The following is a 12,881-nucleotide window of genomic DNA, read 5'->3' as shown; positions in this document are numbered from 1 at the left end:
GTCTTTTCTTACCATATGGCAGTTTAGTTTAGTAACACACACACACACACACATTCAGTGATGTGACAATCCAAGGTTAATTAACATATCAACATGGAAATACAGGTGCACTTTATGATCCGTGTTTAAACACCCTCATGCACATTTCAAGCTAGAAATGAAAAGCGCATGAGAGTACACGTATTCGTACAGGGGCAGAGAGTACACGTATTCGTACAGGGGCAGAGAGTACACGTATTCGTACAGGGGCAGAGAGTACACGTATACATACAGGGGCAGAGAGTACACGTATACGTACAGGGACAGAGAGTACATGTATACGTACAGGGACAGAGAGTACATGTATACGTACAGGGGAAGAGAGTACACGTATACATACAGGGGCAGAGAGTACACGTATACATACAGGGGCAGAGAGTACACGTATACATACAGGGGCAGAGAGTACACGTATACATACAGGGGCAGAGAGTACACATATACATACAGGGGCAGAGAGTACACGTATACATACAGGGGCAGAGACTACACGTATACATACAGGGGCAGAGAGTACACGTATACATACAGGGGCAGAGAGTACACGTATACATACAGGGGCAGAGAGTACACATATACATACAGGGGCAGAGAGTACACATATACATACAGGGGCAGAGACTACACGTATACATACAGGGGCAGAGAGTACACGTATACATACAGGGGCAGAGAGTACACATATTCGTACAGGGGCAGAGAGTACACGTGTACATACAGGGGCAGAGAGTACACATATACATACAGGGGCAGAGAGTACACGTATACTTACAGGGGCAGAGAGTACACGTATACATACAGGGGCAGAGAGTACACATATTCGTACAGGGGCAGAGAGTACACGTATACATATAGGGGCAGAGAGTACACGTATACATACAGGGGCAGAGAGTACACGTATACATACAGGGGCAGAGAGTACACATATACATACAGGGGCAGAGAGTACACGTATACATACAGGGGCAGAGAGTACACGTATACATACAGGGGCAGAGAGTACACGTATACTTACAGGGGCAGAGAGTACACGTATACATACAGGGGCAGAGAGTACACATATACATACAGGGCAGAGAGTACACATATACATACAGGGGCAGTTTCCGGGACACAAATTAAGCCTAGTCCTGGACCAAAAAAACACCTTTCAAAAATACTTTTCCAGGATTTGGCTTAGTCTGTGTCTGGGAAACCGCCCCATGGACACACAAACATTCAATACATGTTATTTCTCTGATCTTCTGATCTAACTCTTCCTTTCAAACTGTTTTCTCTGTCCCTCCTCGTGTTTTAGTTTAAATGAATAGATATGTAGCAGCTGAATTGAGTCTTAAAGACCTGAGTCTTAAAGTCCAACTGAAACCACCATCTCCCTAGCCGTCTCAACCCCTTATTGGCTATTACGTCATGGTTCTTATTGAAAAGACATATTTCTACTGACAACCAGTTACTGTCAGTGTCATGCCAGTGTCATCCTGTGTGTTATTGTACCCTGGGCATTTCCTCCAGGGGCACACAGCCAGGGAATAATGCCTGGGGTAGTGTGTTTCTCCTCTGATGTAGTGGTCTACCTCCATCAAACCGTACCGATCAACCTTTCAATCCTACAATTTCCTGGCATGGTGAAAAGCATTTAAAAGTATCTCTCCATCTGTTTACCACATCTCTCCCTCTGTCCCTCCTTCGTTCCCTCGCTCCCTCTCCTCCTCTCCATCTGTACGTGTGTCTGTTTGTCAACCTCTTTCTCAGTAAATGTGTCTTGTCCTCCCCTCCCACTTCCCTCCCACCCCCAGGCTGGGCTGGTGTCCCCTGTGTCCCTCCCCTCCCTCCTGGCTCTCTCGTCTGGGTTAATGTTCCATCAGGTGCAGCACCAGCACCAGGACCAGGACCAGGGCTGTAAATCAAACAGGCTACAGTATGTGTGGATGAAGGCCAGGCCTGATATACAGGACCCTGCTCTGCCTTGTAATCTACTGGCAGAGGCCTCTGACGGCTTTAAACCCATTCTATTACACTTGATCTGTGATTTAAAGGAGCCCAAATGTTCACTCTATTTCTCCTCACAGGATGTATTTCCTGGGACTGTCAGCTATAAAATAAAGAGAATTGTTTTTAATGGGAGACTAGAGGGGGAACATGGAGGTAGCTACTCTGGTGACTGCAGAGAGGGGGGAAATTGCCACAGAAGAGATCTATCAGGCTGTAAGGAAGCAGTAGTGTTGATTGGAGTTGGGCTGAGGAATTAGGAGGAGATTGGTTCCTCTACCTGACCATCCATCATCAGGGCTTTAGGTCTTCAGGTGACACTAGATACGAAAGGCATTGTGAGAAAATATATAAGGGTGTCAAGGACAGTCCTGTAACTATAAGGGACAGTGTTACTAGGAGCAATGTAAAGAGTTGGTCTGTCAAATGTCAATATGTATGCGTGGTGTTTGTGCTCTTAACCTCTGAGCAGATGGGTTATCCATGGATTAGATTAAGTTTATCTTAGATGGATTTAATTCGTTTGAGAAAAAGGTTATTGATTTCTGTGATCATCTGTTGCCTTTTCCTCCCCCTGATGACTCAATGTAATCAGTCAATCAGTCAATATTGATTGGTGAAGCCTTCCCTCTCACTGTAACCATGCATAAAAAAACACATTACTGCCTACCACAAGACAACATGAAAATGAAATCAACTGGTGAATGCCTGTCCATTTCCTAGAGGACGTGATGTTATGGCTGTATTGTGTTAGTCTACTGTTGCTCTATAAATCTCAACATCTCTACTCCGTCTCTCCACAGATCACCTTCTTCATGCTGCTGTCGGCGGTGTGTGTGATGCTCAACCTGGCTGGCTCCATCCTGTCCTGCCAGAACGCTCAGTTGGTCAACTCTCTGGAGGACTGTCAGCTGGTGAGAGACCAGTACCCTGCCCCTCTACCCCCTCTGTCCCCCCTGCATGTGCCCTATCTCTCCCATCTACACGGGCCAGTACTGGTTCCCTATCTCTTCCATCTTAACAGGGGCCAGTGGATGTGGTGGGGCCCCTATTCATATGCAGGAGTTGTGGCACCCGGTGTTGAAAAGCTTGTCTGGGATCTGTCAGTCTCACACACCAGTTGAATCAGTGTGCAGAGCACCGCCCCACCCACCCAGCTCACAGTAAAAATAAATATTAACGCCAGCCACTCCCACATCCTTCTTAATAGTAGGGCTCAGTGCCGTTTGTCTGTCTGATTACCCACTGGAGCTCATAGTTTAATTATTAAGAAAAACATAATAATCCGCCGTCTGGGGAGAGAGAGCGCTTTCAATTTGTCTGCTGTCTGCGGCAGGTTTCATTTCTGTTCTCGTTTTCAGATGGCGTGGCAGAACACATGTGTCAGGATCAGGCTGGGGAAGGAGTACCTCATACTAGCATAGATTACATGAATCTATAGACTCATGACGAGAGTGAAGTTCCTAGATCAACTATGCTGTTAGGGCCATAGAAAATCACAGCTCTCAAAGTCCTCTAAAAGGGTTTTCTCTGTAAAATAAAATACTGAAATCCATAAATTCTGGACTAATTGAATTAGTGTTTAATAAGCTATAAATAATGAATAGCTTTTGGGGGATTAAAAATGGAACCAAATATTTGAATACGGTACTTCTCTACATGGCTCCAGCTCTGAGTAGCGCAGTGTGCTTGTATACTGTGTATTGTGTGTGCTGAATGGATGTCTATGAAGGGATTATTTATAGCAGAAGAACAGCTCAAGCCCCTAGCCTGCCTATTCTGTTCTGTGACCACTGTGTTGTGTGGGGTTGTATCAGCACTGCAGTCAGCTCCACAGGATATCCTGCATTCCCTTATCCGGAATACGGCCCCGTTCTACCATCTCTCTCCCCGGCTTCAGTCTGCCCCAGCACCAAGCACAGACAGACCCAGTAGCACAGAGAGACCCAATAGCACAGACAGACCCAGTAGCACAGAGAGACCCAGTAGCACAGAGAGACCCAATAGCACAGACAGACCCAGTAGCACAGAGAGACCCAATAGCACAGACAGACCCAGTAGCACAGAGAGACCCAATAGCACAGAGAGACCCAATAGCACAGACAGACCCAGTAACACAGACCCAATAGCACAGACAGACCCAGTAACACAGACAGACCCAGTAACACAGACCCAATAGCACAGACAGACTCAGTAGCACAGACAGACACAGTAACACAGACAGACCCAGTAGCACAGACCCAGTAGCACAGATAGACCCAGTAGCACAGACAGACCCAGTAGCACAGACAGTCCCAGTAGCACAGACAGACCCAGTAGCACAGACAGTCCCAGTAACACAGACAGACCCAGTAGCACAGACAGACCCAGTAGCACAGACAGACCCAGTAGCACAGACAGTCCCAGTAGCACAGACAGACCCAGTAACACAGACAGTCCCAGTAGCACAGACAGACCCAGTAACACAGACAGTCCCAGTAGCACAGACAGACCCAGTAACACAGACAGTCCCAGTAGCACAGACAGACCCAGTAACACAGACAGTCCCAGTAGCACAGACAGTCCCAGTAGCACAGACAGACCCAGTAACACAGACAGACCCAGTAGCACAGACAGACCCAGTAACACAGACAGTCCCAGTAGCACAGACAGACCCAGTAACACAGACAGTCCCAGTAGCACAGACAGTCCCAGTAACACAGACAGACCCAGTAGCACAGACAGACCCAGTAGCACAGAGAGACCCAGTAGCACAGACAGTCCCTGTAGCACAGACAGACCCAGTAACACAGACAGACCCAGTAACACAGACAGACCCAGTAGCACAGACAGACCCAGTAACACAGACAGACCCAGTAGCACAGACAGTCCCAGTAACACAGACAGACCCAGTAACACAGACAGACCCAGTAGCACAGACAGACCCAGTAACACAGACAGACCCAGTAACACAGAGAGACCCAGTAGCACAGACAGACCCAGTAACACAGACAGACCCAGTAACACAGACAGACCCAGTAGCACAGACAGTCCCAGTAGCACAGACAGACCCAGTAACACAGACAGTCCCAGTAGCACAGAAAGTCCCAGTAGCACAGACAGACCCAGTAACACAGACAGTCCCAGTAGCACAGACAGACCCAGTAACACAGACAGTCCCAGTAGCACAGACAGTCCCAGTAACACAGAGAGACCCAGTAACACAGACAGACCCAGTAGCACAGACAGACCCAGTAACACAGACAGTCCCAGTAACACAGAGAGACCCAGTAACACAGACAGTCCCAGTAACACAGACAGACCCAGTAACACAGACAGACCCAGTAACACAGACAGACCCAGTAGCACAGAGAGACCCAGTAACACAGACAGACCCAGTAACACAGAGAGACCCAGTAGCACAGAGAGACCCAGTAACACAGACAGACCCAGTAACACAGACAGACCCAGTAACACAGACAGACCCAGTAACACAGAGAGACCCAGTAACACAGACAGACCCAGTAACACAGACAGGCCCAGTAACACAGACAGTCCCTGTAGCAGGGGAGGCAATGACAACTAGACTCTAATTATATTGATTCAAACCATCTCTTTGCAAAAAACGAATGTTTTAATTCTTAGAATTTTAGAACATTGGAAATAACACACATCTGTCAAGCAGAAAGGATAAGAGGAAAGCTTATCATCATAGTAGTTAAACTGAGGATGGTTCTCCTCACATGACTGTTGTTGGTAATTACACTGAGGATCTGCTATTCTAGCCACATTAATCACTTGGGAATTCTAATTTAGTTGGTCTAATCAATTAAACACTCTGGCATTGTTTGCAGGCTTTGCACTGGATACATAAACACTGCTAGGCTTTAATGAATTCATTTCCATTCCTTGTGCAGTTATAAGAGAGCGTGGCTAAGTAAGGACTATCTATTATTCCATCCAGGCTCCTGAGGTGACCTTTCTCCAGTTAGCTGTAACTCACCTGTACAGTCCAACCAACTGGGGTATTTCATCACCATCAATGTCAACTGCCTCCATCTTGCATAGTGAATAAATCCAAATAATGTATACATTACAAGTCCATGAATGTCATATTGAACTGTTGACTCAACTTGAAACCTATCTTTGTAAATGCCAGAGTGACGTAAGGGTTTACTGGACCTGGTCACACAGAGAGTGTGTCATCAGGTTTAGCATGGCACAACTCCCCTCCCTGTGAGACACTGCCTAAGCCCTCTCCTTGAATCACTTCCAGGAAGTTGACATTAAAGCCCTTGTTTTACCAGTGCCCAATGTAGCTTAGCGTAGCATTACATCTCAAGACGTTTGTCAAGATGTTTTACACCCATCATCAACACTAGGGACGGGTGACACGAGTTGTGATGTAATGTGTTGGGGCCCGTAGAAGGGAGGTCCTGTGAAGAGGAATGATCTGCAGAGCGGAGGAGAACCAGACTTCTTTCTCAGGAAGCCTGTCTATCCGTCCGACTTCTTTGTAAATATCCTTTGCTATTGTGATGTTATTGTTTTTAAATATGGGATTTAACCTGTACGTATTGTGATTGCTGCAAAACGAATTGCATCATTGAGGACATTGAGGTTTTCTGAATCTGAACGTGACGGAGGGAGGAGGGAGGGGGGAGGGGGGAGGATGTGACAGGCAAAACTAGTGCCCTGCACATGATGTACACTACAATCCCCATCAGGACGTCTGGCCTACCTGATAGAGTTTCAGTGTATGGCGAGGATAAACAGTAGCATTCCCTGAGCATGCATTTGGCTCTGGCGAGGTGCATAATCTGTTCAGAAGGCATAACTAGTTTAGAGGGCATCCCACATTTTTTTAGGAAAGGATCGACCACTTTTATGCAGTTTTTGTCTGAGTGGAAATGGAAGGCAGGAACCAGAGCAGAGCAGGAGGTGTTTGTGTGTGTGAACTGAAAGGCTTTCTAAGTTGGTGGTGGTTGTTCTCTGGGCTAATGACAAACCACTTGTCTCATCAAGTCTATCTTGGATGGGCTGGTGAAATGCATGATGGGTCCTATGTGGAGTGCTCATGTGGCTAAGGCTGGTAGATTACCGCTCTGGTTGTGTCTAGTGACATCAGACGTTCAAATCACTGTTTCACGCGCCGTTTCACACCCAAAACGTAGAAATCTGCAGAAATAGAGAGCTTGTCATACACTGCACCATTAAATGAAAGCAATGCATGAATAGATTATCAAAATGAAAACAACACTGCAATGGCTGTGCTGCTCTGCAGACTTAGATATTCTAATCTAATTGTTCATTCATATGGCACTGACATACTGCAAGACCCCCTGTGTGCCGTCTGGTCTGCTGGGGCATGAGGAACATGCAAACATGTACACCACATCATGCATCAACACACATGAGTCTACTTCCTCCAAGGATCTCCACAGTGTGTGAGAGAGACAGAGACAGAGAGAGACAGAGAGAGAGAGAGAGCGTGAGAGCATAGCGAGAGAATAGCGAGAGAGAGAGAGCATAGAGAGAGAGCGCGAGAGAATAGCGAGAGAGAGAGCATAGAGAGAGGGAGAGAGAGAGGGAGAGAGCAATAGACAGAGCAGGAGAAAGAGAGAGAGTGAGAGAGCAGGAGAGAGAGAGTGAGAGAGCAGGAGGGTGAGAGAGCAGGAGAGAGAGAGAGAGAGAGAGAGAGAGAGCAAGCGAGTGAGATTTTGCCCTGTAGACCTTGCGTTCCATAGTGTGTTGAGTATAGAGCCAGGCTACAACAATGGTCCAGAGATCTGTCATTTTCACCAGCAGGACATCACTACTGCTGACTGAGTGATTAGTATACGAGACTAAATGCCTCTCCCCAGTTCCCTTTACTACTGTACACGGCTCCTTGGAGACCATACATACCCCGCTATGACTGAAATATTAATGGACTTCACTCCCCCATGCAATTAACCCATGATGGGTAGGTTCACGTCCCGCCTCCTTACAATCTGGGTCACATAGTTAGTAGTTGTAGCAGCACCTCAAGATCCTCCCCCTGTTAACTCTGCCTTACAACTCACTGTGTTATGTAATCCTCCTGCACTGTAGATTCCTCTGTTGTCATGTTAGAAAAAAGGGTTATTTGGCTGTCCCCATAGGAGAACCCTTTTTGGTTCCATGTAGAACCCTCTATGGAAATGGTACTACATGGAACCCAAAAGGGTTCTACCTGGAACCAAAAAGGGTTCTTCAAAGGGTTCTCCTATGGGGACAGCTGAAGAACCCTTTTAGGTTCTAGATAGCACCTTTTTTTCTAAGAGTGTATTCTGGCAGGGAAAGTATCAGAGCGGGCAGAGACAGAGGTGCAAGTCTGATCTCCGTCATAGAGAAGCATTAAGATTCTGCTTTATGCAAATGGCGGAAGAGGAGACACAGGGCTAGGGTGTGTTGTAACATTATCAAGTGTGGGAAAGAGTACCGTGAGTTCTCACTGATATCCAATAGCCCCTTTACTTACCCCTGTCCTTTCTCTCCCCCAGATAAAGTTTGACAGCGACGGTGTGTGTGTGTGCTGTGAACTGCAGCACCAGAGCTCCAGCTGCAACAACCTAGGAGAGACGCTCAAACTGAACCCACTGAGCGACTGTGACACCATACGCCAACACCTCAAGGTGGGTGAAAGTGTGAGAGTGTGTGTGCGTGCGTGTGCATGTGTGTGACTAGACAGGTATGTGTATGTTACACCATTTCTTCTTTGATGTGTACTCTATAGCCTCGTTCCAAGGAAAGGATTCCCATTATGTTATGTTGTCCCATGTAACTTGATCCTCCAGACTTGTTCAAGCTGAAATGTTCTCCTACTCTGTACTGGTGTACCTCGGTGTAATGAATAACAAGTCGTGGGAGCTTAGCTGATACACAGACAATGTAAAACCCAAGTGGAAACTTACAGGCTCAGATGAGTAGAACAGGAAACTGAGAATGGCAACCGCATTTGTCTTCTAATCCACACATAGCTCTTAGTCATATTAATTGCATAGTCTGTCAGCTTGGCTTTGCCAGTTCGCTCAGTTCATGATCTCTGGAGATTATATGAACTGAAAAGCCTTCTGTCGGCATGGTGATCTATATGCAGCTGCATCTTTATTGGATTACAGTGTTCCAATCCTTTCATTTCATGCCACGGATTGATTATAAGACATTGATAACTAAATAAAAGTCCCTTTAAAATGAAGCATGGGTATGAAAGAGGAAAGATCCAACCCTGCTAGTCATCATGATCATAGACCATTAACAAGATGTCAGAATGGACACTATAAAACTGTATTATGTGCTAAGGAAGTCAGATAGGCTGAGTTACGTCAGATGTCACGTAAGGCAATGGCCATCACGGCTCTCCATCATCCTCGGTCTAGATATTAATATGAAGTAATACTGCTGCTGTCTGCCTCCAAACGTCCCTCCAATACACAGCCTAGATTGAAAAATGATACTTTACAAGTAAGTTACATGCATAGAATGTATGTCACCACTTTGGCGTATCGATGTAGTTCACAGTTAACTACCCATTTCAAACCAGAACGTGTAGAAAACAGAACCTGTTTTTTTCTGTAAAAACCAAAAATAGGTTAATGTCCCCATAGATATTGTAATACTTATACCCCAGAAGTATTGGTTTCATTCACAGTGCTTCAAATCACATGTTCCTCTTCCTGAATTTGAACCTGTCATTGCCTAAAGCCATGAGTAATGAATGTGGAACGAGGATTCAGTTAATTTGTGGAGTGAAGGCGGGGTGTGTAACCTTGGCAGTGGAGCTGCTGACCCCAGCCTGATCCCAGTCTGGCTCCAGGTAACCAGGCAGGGCTGTTGTGTTCAGGGAGGTTCAACTCTGTATGAACACCTTATTAACAGCTTCCTTCAATGTATTATTACAGTTGCTACCCTGACATGATTTACCATGTCAATATGCAAATGTTAATCGCCAGGGAAAACACACACAAGTAATATTTCTTCTCCCATCTGCAAGGCAGATGTATACAACACAGCTACAACACAAGTGTGCTGTCTGTGTTTTAAGATCGCCCAAAGCCCATGAAAATGGAACAAAAATATGTAGTTGTATTTTTTGTTTATAAAGATATGATTTACAGTGTGTTGCCATAGCCCAAATGTGTGTGTTCAGACCTATATTTCCTGCATTGTGGCCGGTTTTCCTAATTTTCCTTGGTAGGAAAAGGCAGAGCTTTAATTACAAGATAAGTTGTGTACAGTGTTTTCACCTGTACATTTTTCAATGATTCTCAATCCAATAAAATACAGGAAATACGGGGGCACAGTGGTCTAAGGCACTGCATCGACCCAGGTTCGTTCCCAGGCTGTGTCACAACCAGCCGTGACCGGGAGTCCCATAGGGCGGCGCACAAGTGGCCCAGCTTCGTCCGGGTTAGGGGAAGGTTTGGCCGGGAGAACTTTACTTGACTCATCGCGCTCTAGTGACTCCTTGTGGCGGGCCGGGCGCCTGCAGGCTGACCCCGGTCGTCAGTCGAACGGCGTTTCCTCCGACACATTGGTGCGACTGGCTTCCGGGTTAAGCTGGCGGGTGTTAAGGAGTGCGGTTTGGCGGGTCATGTTTCGGAGGACGCATGACTCGACCTTCGCCTCTCCCGGGCCAGTTGGAGAGTTGCAGCGATGAATATCACAAAATTGGAGAGAAAAAGGGGATAAAATACAAAACACCAAAAAATTATAATAATACAGGAAATTCACGTATGTAGCACTTAGAAACACTTACAAGTCATTATATTCAATATAGCCCATGACTCATGAAGGATATTTTTATTCTTTGCTTTATGAATGTACGATTGAATGTAAATGTGTAAGCTATGCATACTTATCTTTCTTCACAAAGCAACAGCATGATTTCGCACAGCAACAAAACGGCAATAACATTCTACCAGAAACTCCATAAAACACAACATTGGGATTTTCAAAACTTGAATTCCAATCTATACTTTTTAGTTCACATTCTGCTTTTGATGAGACTGGACAATGATATGTACAGTACATATTCAATGCCTAGATCTCAGTCTATTTTTCTCTCTCTCCTTGAAATTGTAAGTGAAGCTCAAGAATCATTCATTTGGCATCATCTTCTCTCTATTCCTTTCCCCGGAGTGAGCCATTGAACTTACCATTGATGCCGGTTTGTTTGGTAGATTGGATGCACAAGGTGATGCAACACTGCAAAGAGAACTGAATAATGAAATAGGCTACGCTGAATGAGGACATGGGTCTCCTGTGACTCCCGGTATCTGGATTGGGTTTGTGTGACTAGCAAGGCATGGGACAGGAACGTATCCCAAAAAGATGAGGAGAAATCAGCTGTGTCAACACCTCAAACAAGATACAATGCAAAGGAAAATAAACAAAATGTCTCCTCTTTGAAAAGAGTTACTATGCATGTTTATACTGAAGTACCAATCTCCATGTATTATTCACCTCTCTAAGTACACAGGAGCATCTCTGCCAAGCTAGCACTTTGTTCCCCAGTGCCAAATAAAGTGACTGAGTCAGAACTAATAACATGATCCTGTATGCGTGTTAGGGTTTGATCATATTAGGCCAGACAGGGAAGTGAGAGAACATAGTTGAAGGCCAGAAGTGACAGATCTGCCTCTTGTTTGCCTTATAGGTCTGTCTACTCTGCTTGTCAAATCTCTCTCCAAAGCTACAATGACACTATGCCATACTGTGGTACTAGTATGTACAGTGAATATCACTAGAAAATAATACTGTGCTCCAAACAAACATTGTTCATCCATAATGGCTCTCTATTGTCTGTTTGAAAATGTAAACATAGTATTTAGAATGAGAGTAAAATACCATGGTAATTTGTGGTCCTCACTGTGGTTAGCTCAGGCTGTGCATTTCTCCCTGTTCAGTATCCACAATATCAGAATGCCAGAAGATAGCTATTAGAAAAAGCACTGTATGGGTGAGGACACTTACCGGCATTATTTCACCTTGAAGTCTAGCCAAGTAACAAAGAAAAGCAACATGGAATGAAATCAAGAGCCTATTTTCAGGTTGCATGGGGTTCAATTTCACTAGTATGCATATTTATTCTTGCTGAGAATTCAATACATCATCTTATGTCAGTGCATAACCTTGCATTGCACAGACACCTCTTCAGGGGGCTATTATCACCTTACCTACAGAGACTAGGAAGAAAGATGGTTCCCTCTTGATTCGTGCTCATTTACAATGGCGCTATTATTGTTAAGCTGTGTTGAAGTACTCCACATATCAACCTTATAGAAGATTGCTTTCGGGACAGGAGTTTTTCTTGACCGTGCAACCTGAACAGAAAAACTCTGGACTTTAAGCTTGCAGTCCTATTATATCACACCTCAACAGTAGAAGGCACTGTTCATGGTCTTAGTTGGTTACCATGGTCCGTGGTGGTGATGAGATGTCCTATTATATCACATCTCAACAGTAGAAGGCAGTGTTCATGGTCTTAGTTGGTTACCATGGTCCATGGTGGTGATGAGATGTCCTATTATATCACATCTCAACAGTAGAAGGCACTGTTCATGGTCTTGGTTGGTTACCATGGTGATGAGATGTCCTATTATATCACATCTCAACAGTAGAAGGCACTGTTCATGGTCTTGGTTGGTTACCATGGTCCATGGTGCTGATTAGACGTTCTATTTCACAGTATTTCTGTAAGGCCCCTCCTCATTCCCCTCTCCTGTCAGTCTCCAGAGAGGCAGGCGTTAGCTTTAAGCTCCCTGCTCATCACACAATGTGTTTCTCAAAGGGACTGACTGAGAAAGGATCTGTTTCACAGACTCGGGACCTCACCTGCCAAATGTAGGCTG

The 12,881-nt window shown here is 45.3% G+C and overlaps 1 protein-coding gene across 1 annotated transcript in view; it reads left to right on the top strand.

Moving 5' to 3' along the window:
* fam189a1 (family with sequence similarity 189 member A1) overlaps positions 1 to 12,881 on the top strand; it is a 146,708-nt gene that overhangs the window by 107,415 nt on the left and 26,412 nt on the right. Inside the window, exons 3-4 of the mRNA XM_029721706.1 lie at positions 2,832 to 2,942; positions 8,532 to 8,663. Coding sequence (XP_029577566.1) covers positions 2,832 to 2,942; positions 8,532 to 8,663 — 243 coding nt within the window. The remainder of the gene's footprint in view (positions 1 to 2,831; positions 2,943 to 8,531; positions 8,664 to 12,881) is intronic.

The sequence above is a fragment of the Salmo trutta genome, chromosome 29 (genome assembly GCF_901001165.1).
Source record: "Salmo trutta chromosome 29, fSalTru1.1, whole genome shotgun sequence".
In the NCBI taxonomy this organism is placed as follows: domain Eukaryota; kingdom Metazoa; phylum Chordata; class Actinopteri; order Salmoniformes; family Salmonidae; genus Salmo; species Salmo trutta.
This window is presented reverse-complemented; position numbering and strand designations above follow the sequence as displayed.